Source organism: Thamnophis sirtalis, unplaced genomic scaffold (genome assembly GCF_051295495.1).
Source record: "Thamnophis sirtalis isolate CommonGarterSnake01/CBP01778 unplaced genomic scaffold, rThaSir2_p1.2 scaffold_6, whole genome shotgun sequence".
Lineage (NCBI taxonomy): Eukaryota > Metazoa > Chordata > Lepidosauria > Squamata > Natricidae > Thamnophis > Thamnophis sirtalis.
In genome coordinates this window covers 38,295,229-38,320,540 of record NW_028261386.1, presented here as the reverse complement: position 1 = coordinate 38,320,540, position 25,312 = coordinate 38,295,229, and the positions used below count along the sequence as shown (strand labels likewise).

At 37.7% G+C, this 25,312-nt stretch overlaps 1 protein-coding gene across 5 annotated transcripts in view; it reads right to left on the bottom strand.

The window, feature by feature from the left end:
- KLHDC3 (kelch domain containing 3) overlaps positions 1-25,312 on the bottom strand; it is a 50,218-nt gene that overhangs the window by 7,148 nt on the left and 17,758 nt on the right. For all 5 annotated transcript variants that reach the window (XM_014052370.2, XM_087717640.1, XM_087717639.1 and 2 more), the window contains 5 exons: positions 23,086-23,201; positions 21,846-21,917; positions 21,450-21,663; positions 21,099-21,185; positions 16,355-16,463 (listed from right to left, as the gene is read on the bottom strand). In XM_014052370.2, coding sequence (XP_013907845.1) covers positions 16,355-16,463; positions 21,099-21,185; positions 21,450-21,663; positions 21,846-21,917; positions 23,086-23,201 — 598 coding nt within the window. The remainder of the gene's footprint in view (positions 1-16,354; positions 16,464-21,098; positions 21,186-21,449; positions 21,664-21,845; positions 21,918-23,085; positions 23,202-25,312) is intronic.

Sequence of the window (25,312 nt, the reverse complement as noted above, 5' to 3'; positions counted from 1 at the left end):
ATCTTTCTACATCGCCTGCAGGAAGTTTACAGATCAAAAGCAAAAGCTCCTTCCTCAATATATGGTTCCAGCTGGGAGATGCTATTTTATGGGATGCCAAAGAGATTGGTGTCATCCATAAGCTGATACTCAGTTATACATTATCACTCCTGGCCTGATGTAGAGAGTAATGAAGATGAACTTGAAGAGATATGTATACGCAAGCCCCACTGCCAAAGTGATAAGGGGTAAAGAAACTTCCCTAATTCACTGAACTATAAGAGGACAAAGTACAGCATAAGAAGACTTATGGAATTCTGTTTATTTGTTTATTTATATCCCACCTTTATTTTATTTTTTTTACTAATAACTCAAGGCAGCTAACATATCTGATGCATTTTATTCCTTCTCCCCCCCCCCCCCTCCAACCACCCTGTGAGGTGGGTTGGTGGGCTGAGACAGTGTGACTAGTCCAAAGTCACCCAGTTAGCTTTCATGACTAAGGCAGGACTTGAACCTAAGATCTCCAGCTTTCTAGCCTGGTGCCTTAACCTCTGGATCAAACTGGCTCTGTCTCAATAAAAATAGTTTTAATGTTCCTGTGGAGTTGATTGCTTAGACTGGTTACCTAGAGGAGCTGACACATGGCTAGATTGTGCTGTGAGTCTGGATAAATGAACATTATAAGAAGACTTTTATAACCTTCAGAGTAACAGCAGCAATTACCTAGTGTATAACGTTATTTGCTTACTAGACAATCCATTACCCTTTGGGTCATCCTTTCAGAGATGTTCCTTCTTTACCAGTTTCCTCAAAGCTTTCAACAATAATAGAAGTCCTAATGTACTGCCTTCACTGGAAAAGATGTATCTACCTATGTAGCAGAGTCAAACATCAATGCAGGAAATATTTTATGACATTTTGAATTGAGTCCTGGATCCTGAATGTTGGAGACATTTTATAAATTAGCCCATTTGAGGTACATAGATACAAAAGGGTTTACTCTGTAGTGCACTGTTTCACGCAGTTAAAGATTACAGGAATCAAGAGTTTTAGTAGTATATAGATACCTTCTAGAGTTTCTGATTAAGAAGTGCAACTACAGTAGCAATGACTAGATTTGGCTCCTAAACAATTTTATTTTGTATCTGGCATACAACATTTTAATCAAGGCACAGTGAAAAGTTTTCCTTGCTTTCATCAAAAAAATGCTTTCAAGCTGTGTATAATGCTGCATAAAATTGAACAAATTTACACTTTCATCTTACATCTTGGAAGTATAAGAAAATGAAAACAATTGATAAGATGGATGGATGGGATCAAAAGTATCACTGGAATGCAGTAACTGTGGGTTGTTGCCCAGGTCGGTTGAAATTGAAAATAATGGTCCACACAGGAATTGAATCAGTCTGACTCAATAGCATCTAACATCCTCATTAAGCCAATGCAAACATACTCTGATTTATTAAAATTATTATTATTAAATTTTATTGGCTGCCCAACTTCAATGTACTTGTTTAAAATTTAAAAACAGATCATTAAAAATACAATTAGTTTAGTTTAGTTTAGTTTTATTAAACTTGTACGCCGCCCTATTCCCCGAGGGGACTCAGGGCGGCTAACAAACTAAATAGGGAAAGGGGAAGTACAAAAAACAAGAAGACAAGACAAATACAAAAAACAAATTAAAAACTCGTCAACAGCCACAACAATTCGAGTGGGGCTGGGAACTCATCAGCCCCAGGCCTGCCGGAACAGCCAGGTCTTACGGCTTTGCGGAAAGCCTGAAGGGTGGCGAGGGTCCGAATCTCCACGGGGAGATCATTCCAGAGGGCCGGAGCAGCCACAGAGAAGGCCCTCCCCCGGGGGGTCGACAGTCGACACTGGCTAGTTGATGGAATCCGGAGGAGGCCTAATCTGTGAGATCTAATTGGTCGTAGGGAGGTAATTGGCAGAAGGCGGTCTCTCAAGTACCCAGGTCCGATACCATGTAGGGCTTTAAAAGTAACTACTAGCACCTTGAAGCGTGTCCGGAGTCCAATAGGCAGCCAGTGCAGCTCGCGGAGGATAGGTGTAACGTGGGTGTACCGAGGTGCACCCACAATCGCTCGCGCGGCTGCATTCTGAACAAGATGAAGTCTCCGAATGCTCTTCAAGGGCTGCCCCATGTAGAGGCCATTACAGTAGTCCAGTCTTGAGGTCACAAGGGCGTGAATGACTGTTCTGAGTGCCTCCCGGTTCAGGTAGGGACGCAATTGATGCACCAGGCGAACCTGGGCAAATGTCCCCCTGGTCATAGCTGACAAATGATGCTCTAAAGTCAGCTGTGGATCCAGGAGGATTCCCAAATTGCGAACCCTGTCTGAGGGGCGTATAATTTCACCCCCCAGCCTGAGAGTTGGAATACAAGGCCAATTATTGGGAGGGGAAAACACAAGCCAGTCAGTCAATTGACAATATAAAATGGCACTTTCTGAAAATTTGTGCACATATGAAATTTTGAAAGTGGTGTAGGAACAGGTCACTAAATAGTGGCTTTGTGGAAAGTGGCATATTTCAAAATAGCTTCTAAGTAAAAAATAAAATGAAAGCACAAGATTTCGTCTATCCGCACAAAAAAGACGGAGACCTCTTAATCCAGTACTACTGGATTGAAAGAAACTTAACACAACACTACACCTCACACAGAGTAAGAAAGAGGGATCACTTTATCTATTGCCATTTGTTTGGTAGCAAACAATTATTTTGTTTGTTTGGTCTTATCTAGAGCCATGCTCTGTTGCATAGCTGTTCAGTTTCTGTTTTTCCTCCTCCTATGCTCTTGCTCTCCTTCCATCTCAAAGTAACCTTATATTTCATAAGCTAGTATCTTGAAGTGAAAATTTCCTTTACTTTATATCCAGTAAAAAGGGATTGATGGTATTTGTAAAAGGCCACAGGAAGAATATCTCCTCTGAAGAACAGAGAATGGGGGTAACAACCTTCCATAACAATTTTTTAAATTAATTAGCTCATACTCTTTTACAAGGACACCAAATAAAGTGTTGGTAGTATATGTATGCTTATAGGCATTGCGTTTAGGAACTTGAAACAACTCTGGAGAACACTGATCTAAACTATGGTAACTTTATTGCACCTTCTGACTTCTTTCTAGGAGATTGAATTCTGCTGTTAAGTATACCATTGTTCCAGATAACAATGTTGAATAAAATGTCTTTTAGAGAATATGAATTTATTGTACCTATTGTTTTCAGATAATTACACTATGTATCTAATAGGATCTAATAGTGTACACAGTATTTAACATGTCACTAGTAACCTCTAACATCAAACAGTGTACTACACATTTTTACTCATTAGTTCCTATTTTTAACAACTTTTAAATACAAAACAGCAATGTGATACCAGATAAATTATAATGTTAGCTTGTTCAGCAAACAGCAACTCCTTTAGACTTCTTAATGAATATTTTCACATAAATCCAGTAACATTAGAAAAATATTCACATTTTCAGTTCTCTAGAGGCCCTTGGAACCACTCTCAGAAGAAATAGATCCTGCTACCATTCAATCACCAACTCTTAATTAAATCAAGACAGGATTCAAGGCAGAAAAAAGAAAGACCATTGATGCATGAGCAACACAGGCCCATGCTAGAGGATGAATGGAAAAGAAAGCAACGAAGTTAATCATAGGAGAAGCTTAAATAATTAGCAAAGTAGGGGGAGTAAGAGAAAAGTAAAGACAGTAAAAAGTAAACACTTTTACTCAAAATCTTCCAACAACTATTGAACAACATGACTTGAATTAAATTAGTGTGATTAAACAAGAATTTGAAGAAAAGGGGCCACAGAACTAAATTAATTGTAGAAATAGTCTGCCTGCACTGATCTTAGCATAGCTTAGCAAATGATGCTTTGGATCACAAATTATATTATAGATTGTTTAACCAATTTAGAAACTGCACTGCAGGACTGAACGTTAAATTTAAATTTAAGGTAGATAAAGGTTTACTTTAATAGCAGGACTACTCAGTTTTAGGTCTTGGGTAAGAGAGATGCATCAGTGAAAATTTTCATTATTTCATCAGAAAATGAAAGCACAGAGAAGCTTTAAATCATTCCTAGTATGAGAAGCAAAAACACAGTACTGTAATAATACCAACATATTTCCATTTTCCTTATAGCTTCAGCTTTGACAAAATTGATACTTCTTGCAAAGGTCTGTCATATACTTGTGCATTTAAAAAAACCTTTGCAAAGACTACCACAATTTTGAAGCTTTCTAGGCAGAATAATCTAATCTTATTTTGTAACCACAAATCAGGAAACCATGAGTTTCCTATCTTTGTTGGGGGGAAAAGGGCAATTTGTAACATAGAGGTAATCCCCACGTTATGACCACAATTGAGACCAATATTTTGGTTGCCAAACATAGCAGTTGTTAAATAAGTCATGCCCAAATTTATGACCTTTTTTGCTATAGTTATTAAGCGAATCATTGCAGTTAAGAGAATCATGGGGGTATTAAGTAAATCTGGCTTCCCTTGTTGATTTTGTTTGCTGGAAAAGAGTTAGGAAGGTCTCAAATGGCGATCAGGTGACTCCAGGATGCTGCAACCATTGTAAATATATGCTGGTTGCCAAGTCCCCAAATTTTGAACACCTGATTGTGGGAATGCTGGGACACTCATACGTGTGAGGAATGGTTGTAAGTCACATTTTTGAGTGCCATTGTAACTCATTGAATGATCGCTAAACAAATGACTGTAAGACAACCTCTATTTTACAGACATGTTTTCAGGGCTAGGAGATATTAGGGTTTAAGCCAAATTGACTACTGAAGAGCAAGACCAGGCTTCCTGGGTGAGTGGCCCTCAATAAGGAATATCTTAGGGTAGCAGCCTCCAAACTTTCCAACTACAGCATGGAAGGGGGGGGAACGTGTGAGTGACAGGAGCACACATATATGCACAGCTCCACTTGTGTGAGCGGCATGTGTGCGCCCTTCACTCACATGAATGGAGTGTTGTGCACAAGCACCCTCTGATCACACAACTGCAGCTTCACGTACACAGGTGTGCCCATTTCTCCACGGCCTGGTTTTGAACAGGCCACAGCTGGGGAATCTGGGGAATTGGGGGTGGGAGGCTGTATTAGGGTACCTATTTTTATCAGCCATACACTAAGGCAAGCTTCACACTGCTTGTTCTGAGTGAGTTTGTAAGACTGTCAGCAAGAGAAACAGCAAAATATTTTACAGACAGTAAATTCAAGAATGAAACATTAATTGGAATCCAGCTTTGTTTGTTGTTCAGTATTATTAACTACAATTCTTTTTTTCCCCAATTAACTTATAGCATTCTATAATGGAAAGATTTTGACCACTTTCTGAACTCAATCATACTCAGAATTTACCATGTACGTCAAATGTTTTTGCTGTTTAATATTCCATATGTTGTAAAACTGATATCCTGAAAATGAAATTCCCACTATCTCTATGGAAACTTATTTTCTGTTTAAGAAGTGAATGCACAATCCATTTCATAGGGATACTGTAAACCTTTACAGTGATATTGAGTTTTTCTTTCACTGGCAAATGGAAAGATGAGAGATAGCGATGATTAACTTTTCTAATTTTTTTCCAGCTAGAAATTCAACCATGGCAAGGTTTCAATAAAAGTTTCTACACAAATATAAACATATTTTTCAAGACTCATGGAAGTTACATTATACATACAACTCATTTCTAATAGTTTTTTACTCTTTGGATAATATGATATGCATATCAGTTTGAAGCAGACTTTGAAATTATGAGTTCTATTTTCTTTTCGTTTTGTTTTTCATTAGAACCATGGGTATATTAATCAGAACAAAGTATAGAAAAGGGAGCTGTGAAATAATTTATTGCACTAAAGGGGTCTATACAGCACATATATTGTATTTATATCAGCAATCATTCTAGATCTGACAAAACTTTCAAAGTTACTACCAAAGCTACAAAGAGATTCAATAAAAGTATTCAATTAATTAATATTAATGATCAGTGTTGATCGCTGATTTTAACAATGAAAGCCAAAACATTTTCTTTAAATCAATTTACTTGCTATGATTAAAATATTTTGACTAGGAGATATACAATACTGGAAGATTCTACTATACTTTGGATCTGTCTGTCCCTGTGGTAATCCAATAAAAACACTGCAAAGCATTTCCCCCACCCTGAGATGAAGATGATAAATTCCTAAAACCATTTACCATTTTTATTCCACTATTATTTCTTATAAACAGATTTTTAATGTTTTTATTCTGCTTTAAAATCTCCACGTTTTATTTGATTTACTCTAGCTGAACAAAAGAAATGTGTGGGCATATAGGGCTGTAAACTATATCTGAAATGCAGGTGAAGAGAAATAAGGATTTCTTTAAATCTGAATAAAACTGAGAGAGGTCCCTCCCTATGTCCATGCTATTGTTCCATTTTATAAGGGAACCAAAGATTAATTGGATGTAACTTTTCCATCAGTATTTTAATCCTTACACCATGCTGAGGTTTTATCTACAGCTTTGCTCTTGCCCTCACTTCCTGGTGACCTGTCACTTTCAGGACAATACAATACACAGGAACCTCTTCTTTTACAACAACTTCCTGGAAAACATCTTATCAGTCTAGCCAGCTCCACTTGATAGCTATTCAGAGGAAGTGAGTCCAGCTCCCCTACCCCCTTCTTCTAAGCCACTTATCCGACACTGCATGATAAACAGTCCTATCAAATCAACAAATGATATGGAAAATTGCAGCATGCAATGAAAAATAGTAAGAGACATTTCATATGCATTAATATTCTGAGAAACAAAAGTGGTAATCAAAATAAACTCTTCAAATTAGTATTCTAATATTCCATCTGTTTGATATAGTATTTTATCTGTTCACTTTTTCTAGTTATCTTATTTCCCATTTCTTTGTTTTTTTAAAATCAATATTATAATTATTATTAAATAACTATCATTATTTTGTTAGGAAGCTGAAATACAGATACAAGAAGTCTTTTCTTTTTTATAACAATAATATACAAACCTTAATTATCTAGTTCATTAAGTGATTGTTAATGAATAATCATATGAAGAAATATATACTTTAAAGAAAAATATATTTACTATAACTGTACTTCATATTTGATTAGCCTTTACAACAATGAAGGTACTTCTCAAGACTATACATGTAAATTAATATAAGTGATACAATTAAATATTGCACTTATTACATAGATCTACTTCTCAGAAACATTTTTCCTTTGTGAGAAACTTTTTCAAGGTCTACAAATTTGCAGCAGCTCTTCTCTAATTTAATATACTATTAATAATTAATAATACACTAGTATTAATTACAGTAACCCATATACATAAATGTGAATTAGTGTGCATCAGCAAGGCATATTAAGAGCTAATCCAGTCATATGTAGAAAACTGTGCTTCAGGAATAGATATTTGACTAGATAACTTTCCTGTTCTTTTTGATCTTATGATTTAACAAGGTCTAAATAACATGAACAATCAATTTTAAAAGAATCATTACCAATGGATCATTTCATCAAATCAGATATTTGCTTTCCAACCCTGGATAGTAGAGTATGGTCACGGAAGAAGGAAACAGCTGAGGGAAGTTAAGAATAAATTAAGATAAATAAAATTAGTTGACTAATTTTAAGTTTCTGGCAATCTGTTTTTATGAACATCTTGAACCTAATAATAATAAACATTTGTACTAGAGGTGGGATTCAATTTTCTTTACTACTGGTTCTGTGGGTGTGGCTTGGTGGGCATGGTGTGGCTTGGTGGGTATGGCAGGGGAAGGATACTGTAAAATCTCCATTCCCTTCCCACTCCAGGGGAAGGTTACTGCAAAATCCCCATTTCCTCCTGATCAGCTGGGACTCAGGAGGCAGGGAATATATGGGGGTGGGGCTAGTCAGAGGTGGTATTTACCGGTTCTCCAAACTACTCAAAATTTCTGCTACTGGTTCTCCAGAACTGGTCAGAATCTGCTGAATGCCACCTCTGATTTGTACTAATAACATTGATGTTTGTATCTGAGCTCTATGATTCCTGTTAGAATACTTGGTAGTGTGTCATAGCAACATACTTCTACTTAACACCCCCTTCCCCAGCTTTCTTACATACTTTCGATATACATTCTCTTGTAGAAGGGTTTTCAGGCAGTACTATATCAAAAGAATTGTCCAAATCTACTTGCTTAGTGCCAGAAATCCTGCATCTCAAATGATCCCAAAGAGAGGTGGGTTGCTGCCGGATCGGCCAAACCAGTAGTGGAATTTAGGCCTGGGTCACAGAACTGGCAGTGACCCAAGTCTGCCATGCCCCAAAACTGGTTCCCTTGCCACTGCTGGGAGCCGCCATTTTGTTTTTTAGTGACTGTTCGTGCGCAATTCACTGTAAATTGTTCTGCGCATATGCAAAAAACAATTTACACTGAACAGCGCACATAGTGCGCTGGATGCAAATTGGTAGTAAGACCGGCAGCAACCTACACCTGGTCCCAAACTATTTGCTTGGTATCTATCTGCTTGGAAAAGTAATCAGGGATATTATTGTGTTAAGTGTTATTTAGTCAAATCTTCTATATAAATAAAAATGTAAATGTTCGTTTGTTCAAAATCTTAAATCTCCATAAGTTCTTCACTGATTGCTTTGAAATTTTGACACAACGTTGCATTCGAATACGTGTGTTTATATATACCTATATTATATAGATGTCACACCTGTGACAGGTAAAAACATGCTTTTTAAAAAACCAGCACCATCTGTTGGACGTAAAAGCAACACACGCTATACTAAATATTTCACGATTCTATTTCAATATTTCCAATTGCATTGTTATATTTTCATAGACTTGATTTATTTTCATTTTGATTTAATTATTTCATGTGACATTGTGCTGGAATTGAGCTGTGTCATTTACCATAGCGTTCATTTCATGAGTATAGTATATTCGGAACAGTTCGGCCTCTCTCCAGCTTCATCCCGATGGTCCCTTTATATGTGTGGCTGGGCTGCGGCCGCACCCTTTCCCCTTTCTGCTCCTCCTCCAACAAGCTTCGGCCATTTCCGCCAAGGGGAGCCAAAGTCCTTCGGCCTTCCCCTCTCCTCTCTCCCCTTCCCGCCTGCCGTGCATTTGCTGTCTGCGGTGGGGCGGCGCCTGCGCCATCCCTCGGCCACCTTCCCCCACTCTTAAGCCAGCCTCTCCCCACCCAGCCCAGCGGAGTTCCAGAGAAGGCGGAGGCAGAGCGTCTCCTCAGCCTGGCTGGCTGCGCACACTCTCCACCCTCCTCACAGCGAGCTAGCTACGGCCTCGCCAAGGCGGCTCCGATGGGGTGGCGGTGGTGGCAGTGTCAGCCTGAGGCGCAGCAGGGCTGGAGTGGCCGCTGAGTGCCCTGTGAGGTAGTGGCTGCAGCGGTGGCAGCGTCTCTGGATGGGGCCGTGGCTGGTGGAGGCGGCCTTGCGGTCGCGTCACCAGAGGCGGCTTTTTCCTCCTCCTGCTCCTCAGGGGATGCCGGCTGCCTCCTCTCACCGCCGCCACTGAAGGAACCTGGGTCGGGGGTGGTGGCCTTTTCCTCCTCTCCTCCTCAGCTGGGCCAGGCCGATGCCTGAGGGAGACATCATCATTGTCAGTGACAGCGGCAGGCCTTCCTCCCGCTGGCCCCAGGGCCTGCAGGAGCGTCCTCCGTGGTGGCTCTTGCAGGGGCCACCGTGGCTCACTTCCATGCGGGGGCCACCTCTGCCGGGGGAGCCGTGGCCAGTGCAGCGATTGGCAGGGCCCTCCAAGTGGGCAAGACCCTCACAAACCTTGCCGCTGCTGGCAACGGCATGACCCTGCCCGGAGGGAACCACCCTGGGATTGTTTATTTCTTCACATGCTGTTGGTAAATGTGCCCGGTCCAACGTCTTTCCAGCATGGACAATTATATGTTGCTTGTTCTAGCGTCGGCAAACCAGACAATCTCTATATATTCACAGACAATGGAACAACAAAAAATATTGTATACCCACAAGCATTGTGAAATTAAACATATTAGAAACTTGCGCTTTCTCTTTTCTTTCTTTTCCATTTAACCAGACAGGGCCACAGCAACGCGTGGTCGGATACAGCTAGTGATATAATATAGTAAGAATGAAAGACATCATGCTGAGGTTAGAGTTTCATAAATCAGTCTAAAAAGCTTGAAATATTAACCAAACTGAGGGATCTATAGTTTGTAATGAATTAGTGGACATATTTTTGGTTTCAATTTCTTAAAATTTTATTAAATTTAGCTTTCATATGCTTAACTGTTAGGCAACAAATGTTTTATTAATTTTAATTGGTTAAAATATTTTTAAAGTTTCAGGTAAACAGATTATTTTAGAAAACTTAATTTCTAATGAATACATCTGTTACATTCGTCTCTTAGAATATAGGTTTAATTGCACTGGTCAGTAACTTATGCAAGAAAGGTATTGTTGCATTCACAAATTTTCCAATTGAAGCAGCTGATAACTATCTTGACCACTTCAGCTGACTTATATCTTGCTGAAGTCACCACTAATAAATCTTCTAATTCTACATTTTATCAAGTTAGATGCTTGAAAAAAAAATTGTTCTAAAAATTTGGTTCTAAAGACAAAAGTAATTCTGTCTTTCAGGTACAATTCTGTTTTATAGTTGTAGATTACAATTATTGTTATACTTATACAGCCTAAAGTGTTTCTTTATTGTGCCTTTCTAAATTGTTTATAATATAGTAAATAGCGGTATGTATTTAATTCTAGAATCAGAAAATAGTTGTCTGTTCAAGCCTCAATATTTTGTTTTTGGAAAATATTGTTCTCCAGTGTTGCTTTATGGAATGCTATTCATGACTGCAACAGGTACTTATATCCTGTGTTTCCCCGAAACGAAGACAGGGTCTTATTTTCTTTTGACTCCCGAAATAAGAACTTGGCCTTATTTTCAGGGAGGTCTTATTATTTTGAGGTGCAGGAGGCGGCGAGTGGTCACCTTATGGCTTCTGCTATGTTGCAATATTTTTTGGGGGGGGGATTATTTTAGCACATGCGCTCAAAAGCCCAATTGGGCTTATTATTCGGGGAGGTCTTATTTTCAGGGAAACAGTATAGCAAATGTAATACAGTGGTGGGTTTCAAACATTTTTAGAACCTCTTCTGTAGGTGCCTGCTTTGTGAGAGTGGCTTGCCGGCCATGTGACTGGGTGGGCATGGCCAACTTGTAAAATGTGGTGAAATTCACTTAACAACGCTCTTGCTTAGCAACCAAAATGTTGGCTCAGAAACTCTGACATTTGAAGCACACAAGTCTTAAAGCTATCAAGTTACAAGATCCTTGCACCCCTAACCCTTTAGAAAAAAAAACCCAGGGGTGTTCAAACTTGACAGCTTTAAGACTTGTGGACTTCAACTCCCAGAATTCCTCCTCCAGTCATGTTGGCTCATAACTCTGGCATTGAAGTGTGCAAGTCTTAAAGCTGTCAAGTTACAAGACCCTTGCACCCCTAAACCTTTAGAAAAAAAAAACAGGGGTGTTCAAACTTGACAGCTTTAAGACTTTAAGCTTTAGATAGGACTCTTAGAAGTGGGTGGGGCGATTGGTAAGTCAGCCAATCAGTGAGCAGCGGGCAGGGCAAGTGTGGTGTGGAGGGGCGGGGGGAGGGAGCTGGAACTGGTTCTAAACGGCACGGTAGATTTGTGGAACCTCTTCTATAGAAGAGGTTAGAACTGACAGGAACCCACCCCTGATGTAATATATGCAAAGTACTGTAACAACTGTTGCTGTCTTAGCTTAGCTTCTTCTGCTTTTTTTTTTGGCATCCTTATATAAAATCGGAGGTGAGAGTAAAATTTCCCTTTGTGACCCAATGATATTTCCTAGATTAGATAATACTGCCAGATGTAAGTGTGGAAATAACTGTTCATCGTTTCTTTAGAAAAGAATAAAAATACCTCATTCTTCTCACAAATTCTGGGAAATGAGATTAAAATTTGCAGCAATAAATAATAAATCTTGTCAAGATCCTGCTATAGGTAGACTGTTAATTTGTTTCCTTAGGATTTTTTTAAAAACGTGTATACAGGTAGTCCTCAACATACAACCACAATTGAGCCCAAAATTTATGTTGTTAAGTGAGACATGTTTTACCTAATTTTACAACTTTTCTTGCCATAGTTGTTTAAGTGAATCACTGCAATTGGTAAGTTAGTAACCTGGTTGTTATGTGAATCTGACTTCCCCATTGACTTTGCTTGTCAGAAGGTTGCAAAAAGAGATCATGTGACCCTGGGACACAGCAAGTCATAAATATGAACCAGTTGTTAAGCACCTGAAATCTGATCACATGATCATGGGGATGCTGTAAAGGTCATAACTGTGAAAAACAGTCATAAGTTCCATTTTTCAGTTGTTATGTAATTTTGAACGGTGACTAAATGAACTGTTGTAAGTTGAGGATTACCTGTATTTGAAAAGCAGTACCTTAAACCACTACCACACATGAATATCATATAATAAGGGTGGAATGAGACTCATTGGTTTTATTAGAGCTGGAATGAAACCTATTCCTTAAAGTATGGGAAATGTGCAAGTTGTATGAAAAGCCCCAGGCAGTCAATAGCATTCACCAAAAAGAGAAAAATGTCAAAACAGGAAATAAGACAAGAATACAGATATCTACTGTTTATATTACCTATGAGTACCCTGCAGCCCACATAGCTTTTTTAGCAATTTAACACCACCTTCCCTTTCCCACATATCTTTATCTTCATTGCCCATTTGTACTTTGAAAATGGTCCTTTCTGTTTTCAGGAGTTAATGTTTTCTTCCTGCCAGATTAGAATGAAGTACTAAGAGGTACTCTAAAGAAAGGAGTAAAAGAAAATATATGAAGTGAGTGAAAAAAACCTTAAACTGAATTTTGCATTTCACTTTTATGAAGTAGAAATTTTCCCAATCTGTGTAGGTGTTCTTAAGTATGATTCAGAGCATCATATTTATCTCCTAGTGGATGAGTGTTGGCAACGTTACACTGGATTGCAAGACACTTTTTAGATTTGAGATCCTAGATTGTATAAAATAGCATGAATGTATATGGCATAGAAGTGGATTCAAGGTATGATTATGGCATACTAGCCAAAATTTTCAAAAGTACACTGCTATTATCTATTAATAGGAAATACTCCATGAAATATAGGTATGATTAACATTTATGAAAATTAAGTCCAAGCACAAGGAGGTTGAAAAATAGCTAGTTTTGACTAGTTTGCCAACTGCAATTTCTGGCAACAGAAATTATAAGCTGCTCAGCGTTATCCTGAGGTAAGATGGGCAGCCAATAAATTTTATAAATAAATCACCACTAGGGAAGACTACCACAATGCCCTTGACATGGAATTGCTGCTTGGCATATTACTTATAAGCTGCAAATGGTGCAGAATATAGTTCCCATATGCTGACAGTAAGAACCATTATAGCCATGAGACAGATATACTGCAGTGCTGCATTGGCTAATAATTTCTGAGGTGGATTCCAAATGCTTTTTTTGGCATTTAGAGCCTTTCTCCTTACTTAGATATTTGCCAATTTTTTATATTTGCCAATTACACTTGTGTAACTCTGGGTGGTTTACAAGTATACCAAAATGGCTTAGAAATGAGATAGGAATGACTCATCCTGTATATTTTCCCTGGTAAAGGATGCTGAATGTTCTCCAGATACAAAAGAAATGTAAGAAAGGAAAGAAATGTAAGAAATGAAAAAAATGAGTGGGGGATAGAGAGAGAGAAGGAGCTTTCTCTTTGGTGAACTTGACCTTGTTGAATAGCCTTCCCCTTGAACAACGGGTTGGTGCGAATCCCTTTCCAAAGTTGCCAACAAACTTTTCCACAGGGTAATCAACAATTAGTGTTGCTTGATAGCTGCAGCAATGTACAGTATTTGTATTTGCTTATTCTTTAAGAATAAGCATACATTTTATGTTATTATTTATGGTTTTAATTATATTCTATTATTTAAATGGCTTAGTGTAAACCATGATGAGTTGCAAGTATTAACAATGTACAAGCACGATTAATTTTTTTTTAAAAATGAAGATGGGAAAGAAAAACCACTGTACCAGAATAGTTCACAGTACTGGATATAACTGAAAATGGTATATCTCATTTTGCAACTAAATATTATGAAATATCTTCATGTCTAAATTTGCAAAAGAAAATTTCAGAAGCTAATAATTCAGAAAATGGCAGTATATATTTTTAACTTTGATTGGGAGCTGCTCAGAGTTGGTCAGAAAACGGGCAGCTGTATATTTATTTTAAATAACATAAAATAAAAAGTTACAAAAAAATAGAAAAGCAAAATGAATTTCATTTGAAAGGATCATTGTTTTTTTGAAAAACAAAGAAAAAAACGGGGTAAAATAATTCTGCCCCACATCCTAGGTTCTTCCATACAGCATCATTTTCATTCCATTTCCATCTTTTAATGCACATGCACACCAACCTGAAATTGACATTCTGTCAACTCAAAACTCTAAAATAGTATTAGAAAACTATAAGCCTATCAATTCTCTCTCTAACTGAACAAGATATGTTACAAAAAGGACCATGTCTTGCCTCTTGAAGTACATCTCTTAGAACGATAACCATCCACTGAATTCCATAACATAAAAAACCAAATAAATTGCTAGCATCCATTTTCAATATGTAGTGTATGAATGTTTTCAAAAATATGAAAAGCAATTACAGGAGGGAACCAATATACTAATGGTGCCATTTTTAGAACCAGGTGATTTCACAATAATTCCAGCCATACACTTATGTATATACACATGCAAACAGAAACACATATTCACTTAGGTTTCTTGGTATGAGAGACAGAATGATGAATCCAGAAACTGGACAGTTTGAGTGAAGAATTTAGAGCACGCTGCTTATATAAATTGGAAAAAATCAAGATCTTTAGTTTGTTTTTAAACAGATATCATGCAATAACCAGAAACTCACTAAATTGGATTAAGACTGGGTTTGTCAAAGATTGCTTGATTTTTTTTTCTACTAGTCTCATTTATTCAGATGGGCAGCTATAGAAATCAAAAACACAGCTTGAAACAGTTCTAAGCAAGGATTTATCTGAATTCAGGATCTGGGATGTGTGATAAGGTAAGGAGGGGAAAAAGTAATAGAAAAACAGAGTAATCACAAACCCCAGTTTTGCAAATAACAGTTATTTGCTTTAGTATAAATACTCTAGCACAGAACCAGAAATGCTAACCCAATTTTCAAAATCAGTCCACAATGTAGGAAAGAAGATGTTTGCTGATACAGGAGCAGCATCAAGCATGTACTCTATATGAGAGTCCATTATCTTATTCAGAGCATGTTGAATGACTTTGAATCACTTGACCTTTTCAGTAAAATTCAAGAATGAAAAGACATTTAAAAGGTTAAGTTGTGAGCTCAAACACAGGAAGACTATCTTGAAGAAATTGCCTATTTGCCTAAGAAATGACTCAAGACAAAGTTATGGACACTATTCACAACAGAAGATAACCAAATTATTTTAAATACATCCCTAGTGTGACATTCATATTAGTTCTGATAAGTAGGATGACTAAAATATTGTGCTCCGATGTAACAGTACATTGATAAGCTGCATTTTAGGGGGGAGCCCCCCCCCATATTGCCTCAAATAAAAGGAAGACAGTGTATGCTATAGGATCGCTGTGTAAAAAGCAAATTATTCCAAAGAATTTGATTCACAGAATGAAGCTATAGCTGAATAAATTTTAAAAAATGTTCAGTTTGTCTATAAATCTTGGCATTTCAGGATAGGTAGCTATTCTACCACTCAATCACAATGACATTTTAATACTGTCTGATATACTGTATCCCAGAGGTATTTGAACAATTATTATTTCACAAAGTATTAGCTACTGAAAATGACATCTAGGGGGTTCCTGAAAACAGCCTTCTTAAATGCAATGTTCTCTTGATCCTCACAACTACTGTTTCCATCCAACTCAGCTATTTCAAGATGGGAAATACAGTGTAAAATATCTGGAGGATATGAAATTAGGAACAACTGGTTCATATATATATGAATATATATAGGCTTAGAAGTTTGCATGCATTAGGATATCTAGGATTTAGAACCATTGTATGATAAGAGACTCCATAGATGCTTTACAATGATTAATAATGTATATATGATTCACATACACAAATTTTACATTATTTAAGACTAGGAAACATTTTATTCAAATTTACAGATTAAACAGAACATTAATAAAGGCAATATAAAATATTATTTACCTGGTGCCCCCAAAGAGGATGATCTTGTCCCCTACCCTACAGCAGCACTGTCTACGGCGAGGACATGGCCCTTTCCCTTTGGGTTCAATTTTCTTCCAGGTAAAAGAGACTGGAGAAAACATATAGACCATGAAATACAAATATTGCAAGGTATTTTATTATAGATAAGTCAAAGGGACAAACTCAAGTTGAAGGGAGTTTTTGTCTCATATAGAACCTAAACCAATGGCTTAAGCATCTTATCTTTCCTTCCACTGTTTCCTTACTAATTTCTTAACCAGAATAAATTATTTTAGGTTAGGTTAGATTCCAGATCCCTTGTTTCACAGAAAACAGAGTCTTGTAGTATTTTATGTTTGTGAGCTTTAGTTCTCTGATGATAGTTTATTGATAGATGCACAACTCGATTAGGAGTTGTGTTTCAACAATATACAAACCCTCCAATTATATAGTCTTGGTATGGGTTAAACATCTTTAGAAAATGTATTCAGATTTCATACCTTCAATTTCTTAGAAGCTGGTGTAAACTAACACTGTATTACATATCTTCAAATAAAGTACTGCAAGCTCTTATAAATTTCCTTGGGAAGTCATAGATAGCACAGTTCAAAGATTCCAGATCATTTAGCCCCAAATTCATTTTAGATAGATCTTTACAACATAAGGATCCTTGAAACATAAATTGCTTTGGAGGGTAAAAGAGAATTTGTAAATAAGAATCCATACAGCTTCTTTGAAAATGTTCAAAAAATAGGCTTATAATATATAGTTTCTTGAAGAATACATGTAGATACAGTGCCACCTCTTGGTAAATACATGAAGTATAGAAGCCAGAGAAGCCTGTTACTCTTCATTTGAGGGAAGAAATGTGCAAATTCAGAAGACAAAGAGTTGTATAGATGTTACTCTTGAAAAACCTTTTGGGATTGATTTGGGTTATAACACGGAAATAAATTTGGAGGGAGGGAGGAAGGAAGAGCTGTGCAGAGTACTAAATTGTTCCTATTCAATCTTCCAGGTAGCCAGCCCTATATATCAGGTGTTACGTTTCTGATCTCCCCCCCCCCCCGCAAAAACGCAGTATTCAGTTATCATTAAGCAGTCTTCCTTGGGCTGCAGTTTATTTTGATACTTTTTCAAATGTTGGGGCCGCTCTACTGTGCTGATGTTAGTACTTTATTTTGCCTCCAATCCCCAAATGATTTCATTATCAAAAGAAAATAACTTTTTTTCTTGATATTTCTTGAATATAGCATGGGAAGGAGAACAAAGTAAACAGAAAAATGTATTTGTTCCAATAATTTATTCCAAGAAACAACTGACATATGAAAGATTTTGGCTATGGGGTTTCAGGATAATGGATCAGACAGACCTTAACTAAATCCAACAAAATTATTTTATTGATTTTAATGTCTTAAAGCTAAGTGTTCGGTTCATGCAATTGTTATTACTCTACTTTAAGGACACCAAATCACCTAAGTTATGCCTAATTAAAAAAACAGATAATGAAAAAAATATTAACTCTACCATTGTTGTATTTCTTCTAATATATATAATCAAAAAGTAAATAATAACTATATTTTACATAGTCGGTCCTTCATTATAAAATTCTCAGTTCAGCAATATTTGCTTGGTGTTTACTATGTTAAATAAGCTAAAGTTTTATTTTCCTAATTTTTGGCAGTTAATTGTCCTCTTTGATGCAATTATTTTAAAGTGGGTTTAATATACAGTACTGAGATTGTTATGAACTTAAAATATCTGAAAAAATAGAACATTATGATATAATTAAGTTATATATTTTGAGATTTTAAATTGTGAGCTTTTTTACTGATACTGATCAGTTTTCTATACTATGTCTCCCTGGCTCATCTGTAATTAGAAATTATTGGCTCAATCCCTAAATAGTAACATTCATTGTTTTTAGGATAATAACATTAACCTATCACGTAGAACATATTTCCTGAATAAATTTAGAATCCTCCTTCTCCCATTTTCAAACCCATGAATGGATGATATCTCTCTGCCATCACAGAACAATCACATATAATAATATAGAGCTAGAATCGAATAATTCATAGAGTTAATTTATTCATCGAAAGTACACTGCAGACAAGACTGTTGCCTTATCATGCCTAAACCTCCACAATTTTAATCCCCATTCAGAAATATCCTTGATGCAGTCACGTGATCTGCAAGTTGACATTGCTGTTACTGGAGTAGAATCTATAAAAATTTACAGCCAGTAAGTTCAATATGGCCTAGATTCCTATCAGTCATAGCAATGTATACTGACATTGCACACTTGACTTTGATTGTGATGCTGTGACTTTCATCTTACCTATTTTGTCCAACCTGTAGACAATAACCAGCAATAAGTAATCTTGTTCACTGCACAATCTGTGTGCCATTGTAATACATAATTGGGATCTGCACATTTATATTGATCCAGTTTTAACACTCCCCAAATCACAACAATTGTCATACAAATTTTCTCTTGTGTATATATATGTGTATATATGTGTGTGTATGTATGTATGTGTGTGTGTGTGTATATATATATATATATATATATATATATATATATTCCTACATTTTCTCAAACATGAATTTTTACAAGTAATTTTGAGTTAATTACAGACTGAAGTTGTAGGAGCTGTGAATCATATTTCCATCTGTGCAAATTCCATTTTAACAGATCACATCATTTAACCAAAAAAAAACCCCACTCTAATATTTTTAAACATCCCTTCTGCACATTCAAAGAATCCTTAGGGCATGCTGCAGATGGTTATTCCCTGTTGCCGTATTTCACTACAGTAGTGCAATGGGAACACTGTGGACTAAGACCCATATATACAATACAATACAACAGCAGAGTTGGAAGGGACCTTGGAGGTCTTCTAGTCCAACCCCCTGCCTAGACAGGAGACCCTATACCGTTCCAGACAAATGGCTATCCAACATCTTCTTAAAGACTTCCAGTGTTGGGGCATTCACAACTTCTGGAGGCAAGCTGTTCCACTGATTAACTGTTCTGTCAGGAAATTTCTCCTCAGTTCTAAGTTGCTTCTCTCCTTGATTAGTTTTCACCCATTGCTTCTTGTTCTACCCTCAAGTACTTTTGAGAATATTTTGACTCCCTCTTCTTTGTGGCAACCCCTGAGATATTGGAACACTGCTATCATGTCTCCCCTAGTCCTTCTTTTCGTTAAACTAGACATACCCAGTTCCTGCAACCGTTCTTCATATGTTTTAGTCTCCAGTCCCCTAATCATCTTTGTTGCTCTTCTCTGCACTCTTTCTAGAGTCTCCACATCTTTTCTACATCGTGGTGACCAAACTGAATGCAGTATTCCAAGTGTGGCCTTACCAAGGCATTATAAAGTGGTATTAACACTTCACGTCATCTTGATTCTATCCCTCTGTTTATATAGCATAGAACTGTGTTGGCTTTTTTGGCAGCTGCTGCACACTGCTGGCTCATATTTAAATGGTTGTCCACTAGCAATAGCAATAGCAGTAGACTTATATACCGCTTCATAGGGCTTTCAGCCCTCTCTAAGCGGTTTACAGAGAGTCAGCATATTGCCCCCAACAATCTGGGTCCTCATTTTACCCACCTCGGAAGGATGGAAGGCTGAGTCAACCCTGAGCCGGTGAGATTTGAACCGCTGAACTGCTGATCTAGCAGTAGCCTGCAGTGCTGCATTTAACCACTGCGCCACCTTGGCTCTAGGACTCCAAGATCCCTCTCACAGTTACTATCATTGAGGAAGGTACCACCTATACTGTACCTGTGCATTTCATTTTTCTTGCCTAATTGTAGAACCTTACACTTTTCACCATTGAATTTCATTTTATTAGATAGTGCCCAATGTTCAAGTTTCTGGTGTGTTGGCTATTCCTGCCAGCTTGGTGTCATCTGCAAATTTAATGAGTTCCCCATTTATTCCCTCATCCAAATCATTGATGAAGATGTTGAAGAGTACTGGGCCTAAAACAGAGACTTGGGGTACTCCACTGCATACTTCCCTCCATGAAGATGCAGTTCCATTGAGGACTATACGTTGAGTGCGGTTGGTCAGCCAGTTATGAATCCATCGGGGGGGGTGATGCTGTCCAACCCACATTCTTCTTCTAGTAGGTTATGGTAGAAGAATGTGGGTAAATAAAACAAAGCTAATAATTTGAATTGGTCCCCAGATACTCATAAACAGCTGATACTGATGGAATCTCTAGCTACATTTATGTGCCCCCATTTATTTTATACAACATGTACAGGTAGTCTTTGACGTATGGCCATTTAACAATGGTTCAAAGTATTAATGGTTTTGGGCTTATCAGCTGCACTTGAACCTATGACCATGGCACCATTTTGACAGTTACAAGTTGCAATTTGTGTTTTTGGCAACCATCTTGCATTTACAACTGGCTGCAGAGGCCTGCAGTCATGTGATCACAAATTTGCAAAAATTTTTGCTGATTTCTGATTTTTAAAAAAACCATTGAGGAAATAGGAATTTTTTAATTATTTGTATGAGATTTGTTTAAGCACCATGTCATTTGCTTAATGACCACCATAAAAATTGTCATAAAAATAGGTGAGACTCAAGTTACAAGGACTTACGAAAAAAATTCTGATACCAATTGTGGTAGTAAGCCATGGACTACCTGTAATCAGCTCAGTACATCATTATAATTCTGAACATAAAATTACCAATGAAAGGAGCAAGTTTAATACCTGGATCAAATTTCCAAAGATCATGGAAATGTCTGTTCAGGCGTGCATTATAGCCACCAAATATGTATAATTCTCCATTGTAGCCAACTGTAAAATCAGAGAAAAGACAGGTCAGAATAACTCCAAAAGCCGGAATGATAGACAGAAAGATAAGCAATTGATTTTTTGTTCTTGTTCACTGTTCTTTCAACTCAGTTGAGCTTTTGGCATTTTCCTCATAACAGATGCACATGACTAATTATAGAAAGACAGAAAAATATAGACAGAAAAAACACAGAACAGTATATGACCTTCTGAAGACATTTGTTTGAGCTACCATTTAGATATAGTCTATGGAGTGTTATAGCTTACATGCTGAATGACTTCGTCTGCCTTCAGGGAGAAGAGGAGTGGGAGGAGAATCCAGCCAAGAGTTTGTGTCTGTGTCAAATACTTTGATTCGGTTACAATAAATCTCATTGTTGGAATGGAATGGCCCAAAGCGATCTGCTCTTCCCCCAAACACATACATCTTTGTCCCAATTATTGTGGCTGAATGGAAATCTCTCCATCGAGCTGGTGTGCCCTGAAAAAAAAATCCTGTTAGAGGCACTCAAAGGAAAGTTAAATTTTGGAATAAAAGAAGTGGAAGTGTATGGAGTTTGAGTATTCATAATCCAGATGATTTTAACCCACAGCATACAGATGTTAAACTAGAAATTGGATCATTTAATGAGCAAAAGATACACTTTTTGCATATATACTGACCTTAGTGCAGATCAAACTCCATATCATGTTGCTACTGTCAAGTTTGTGGATGTCATTTGAAAAACAATCAGCCTGAAAGAAAAAAGCTGTGATTAAATTACTTGACATGTCCAAACAAAATTGCCAACTGAAACTAGGATTCCTAAAGAGATATTGGTTACCTTGTTCCCAGACAAGAAAACTCTTGAATTTAATTCTTCAAGATTTCCCTGTGGAATTAGAATATATTCAGGGAACTATAAGAAGTGGGTAAAAAGCAAAGCACCTGTTCAGAGGTTAGATTATCCAAATCTCAAAATGAATACAGAATTACAAGCTGCATGGGCTTTACCTTTGTTGTCATCATAAAACTATCTCCATTCTACAGCCATCAAAAGTAAGCAATGACTATTAAATCCATTGTCAGTAATATCCATGGCTCTGAATACTTTCTCTAAATCAACTGCCTTTTAAAATAATAAAACTGAATCTAATTTGTTCCCAGCAATGCAAGTTTAATGGAACTCACTAGGTTACCCCCACCCCCAAACCTCAAGCCAAATATTCTGACAGGAATTAGTACTAACTTTTAAAAGATACAATTTGGCTGTCCTTGTCAAGGATTTGGGAAATTTAGAGTTACCATAAAAGAAGACAAAGTATTTGGGGTTATAGATTAGTATCCTAAATTACTACTTTGTTTCTGCAGTTTCCTTCAGAGGGCATCACAGCATTCTGCATGTTAATTCTGCAGATTCACTGAAAATGCTATTGCTAAACCTAGCTATAATTATGATCCACATACAGTCATCAGAAACACCAGAAAGTTCCAACAGATTATTTGATAGATATGGGCTTAATATTTGATAAGCCCCAGGACCTAATAAGTCTGACCAATAAAGACAAAAATGCCTAAATGTTTCTAGACAACTCAATTATCTGTTATCCGTTATTACTGTTACTCATCTGTTTCTCAGTAGTACAATCAGCTTGCAAAAATATTAACAAACAGATTTTAGCTCAAAGCCAAGTTATTTTATTCCGAGTTGCATGTTTTGAAACAAATCTTACTATATTTAGTGAGTCTTATTTCTAACTTCAATAGCAATTTAGCATTATTTTCAGACTGGAAACATTAGGCTATCACCAGTAACTGACCAAAAAAATAATAATAATGCTGACTTTACTTTTCACAGATGTATTTAAATATTGAACGCAAGTAGATCTGCATATAAATGGTACAAACTTTAGAACAACTCACCAGTTGCTCATATCCTCCAAAAATATACATGCTCTTTCCCAAAACACATGCTGAATGTCCATCCCTTGCTCCTGGAACCATTCCAGAAACTTTTGGAGTGAACCACTTGTGTGTGCCTAAAACATAAAAATAAAAAATGGAGATACATCAACTGTATTTAGTGGACAAAAATTCATAACTCTTGCATTTAAAGGCTGTATAAGGCATATCAAACAATGTATGTGCCAAAGCTATACAGTAGTTCATTAAAAATTCTCTAAACCCATTAGTTATCTGACTTTATTATGTTATCATTACAAACTATGTCACAGAGAGGCTTGAATCCTTTGGGAAAATGACTAAATGAAGAAGAGATATTTTTCACAAATGAAAAGTATCCTGTGCATATAATTCTGAGAACATCAGCAATGAAAAGTGTGTAAATTTTAAGGCAACATCTGTCCTGAAAAGTCCCATTTCCCTCCCCCCCAAAAGCACAGATAATCCTTGGAGATTCCTTGAGCAAAGTTGGCAGTCAGTTTTTAGCCTTGGTGCAGGAAGCAGCAACAGACTGTCCTATAAAAACTCTATCCCACAAAGGTCTCTCATAACTTGGCTTTCAATCATAGCCATAACCAGACTAGCTAGGCTTGTCCTCCACTCCAATGAAAGTTCATAATGTGAAGCCAAATCTTGTTCTATGTGAGTATATGCAGGTAGTCTGCAACTTACAACCATACCTTTAGTGACTGTTTGAAGTTGCAACGCACTGGAAAAAATGACTTACAACTGATTCTTGCATTTAGAAGAAACCTAACATTCTGATCAAAATTTGGTTGCTTGGCAGCCAGCATGTATTTATAAGAACTGCAGCATCTCGGATCATGTGATTTTCATTTGCAACAGTGACAGCCATTTTCTGACATCCAAAGTCAATGAGGAAAGCCAGATTTGCTTAATGACTGCATGACTGACTTAACCACTGCAATCATTTGCTTAACAATTGTGGCAAAAAGTCATAAAATTAGGAAACACTCACTTACAATCGCCTTGCTTAGTAGTAAAAATTCTGGTCCCAATTGTTGTCATAAGTTGACCATATTTAGATCTCTAAATTCAGTTGTGTATTATCCCTAAGGACCTTTACCAAGTGCAACAGATGAAAATAGAGCTGTGACATCTAATCTAGATGGCATTTGTAAGCCAGCAAAGGACAGTGCCCTGCATAATAGGCTCAGGGCTTTGTCTAGCCTGAAGTGACTCATATGGGATTTTATTTTCCCTCAAGAACATTTGCTTTCCAGGGATGATAGGAAATGGTAGGTAGAAGGCTGCCTAGGATTTTGAACTGTGACAGTTCCTATGTTGCTTTGAAATACTCCTTGTGAACATTATCTCAGGTCTAATGTGATATATAGTGAAATGATTTCTGGTACTTACAAAAAACATAGAAGTATTAGCACTCTCAATATTACTATTATTATTTATTAAATTTGTTATGGGAGCCCATTACAGTAAACTCAATACCACAGTCATTTTCAAAGAAGCTACCCACAAATTTTCTAACTGGATTCTTTTCTTTTTAATACATTGTTTATGTACCGTATTTTCACGACCAAAAGCCGCACCGGATTAAAAGCCGCAGTATCAATTAACGTTAATTTTTTTAACTTTTTCCACATATAAAGCGCACCGGGTTATAAGCCGCACATTTCCCGACGCTTCTGGACATCGCGAGGAGCGGCACGAGGGTTCTTGGCGCTCCGGGGGGCGCCGAGGGCGGCTGGGAGGGGCGCGCGGCTTGGTTTCTCCTCCCTGGACGTCGCAGCGGCGGCCCCGGGCTCACCGATCTCTGTGTTTTTCGCATCGGGGCATGCTCTTGCAGCGCGCCCCGATGCGAAAGGCACTGGGATCGGTGAGCCCGGGGCCGCCGCTGCGACGTCCAGGGAGGAGAAACCAAGCCGCGCGCCCCTCCCAGCTGCTTTCGGTGCTTCCTGGAGCGCCGGGAGCCACAGATGTCCAGAAGCGGCTTTTGGGGCTGGTGGGGATTGGATTTCCGGCTCGGTGGCCCCTGTCGCTTCTGGACGTCTGTTGTGGTTGTGGGGAGCCGAGGAGAGTGTGGAGGGGAGCGCGCGACGGTTCTTGGCGCTCCGGGAGGCGGGAGAGGCGCGCGGTTTGATTTCTCCTCCCTGGACGTCGCCCGATCTCTGTGTTTTTCGCATCGGGGCGTGCTGCAAGAGCATGCCCC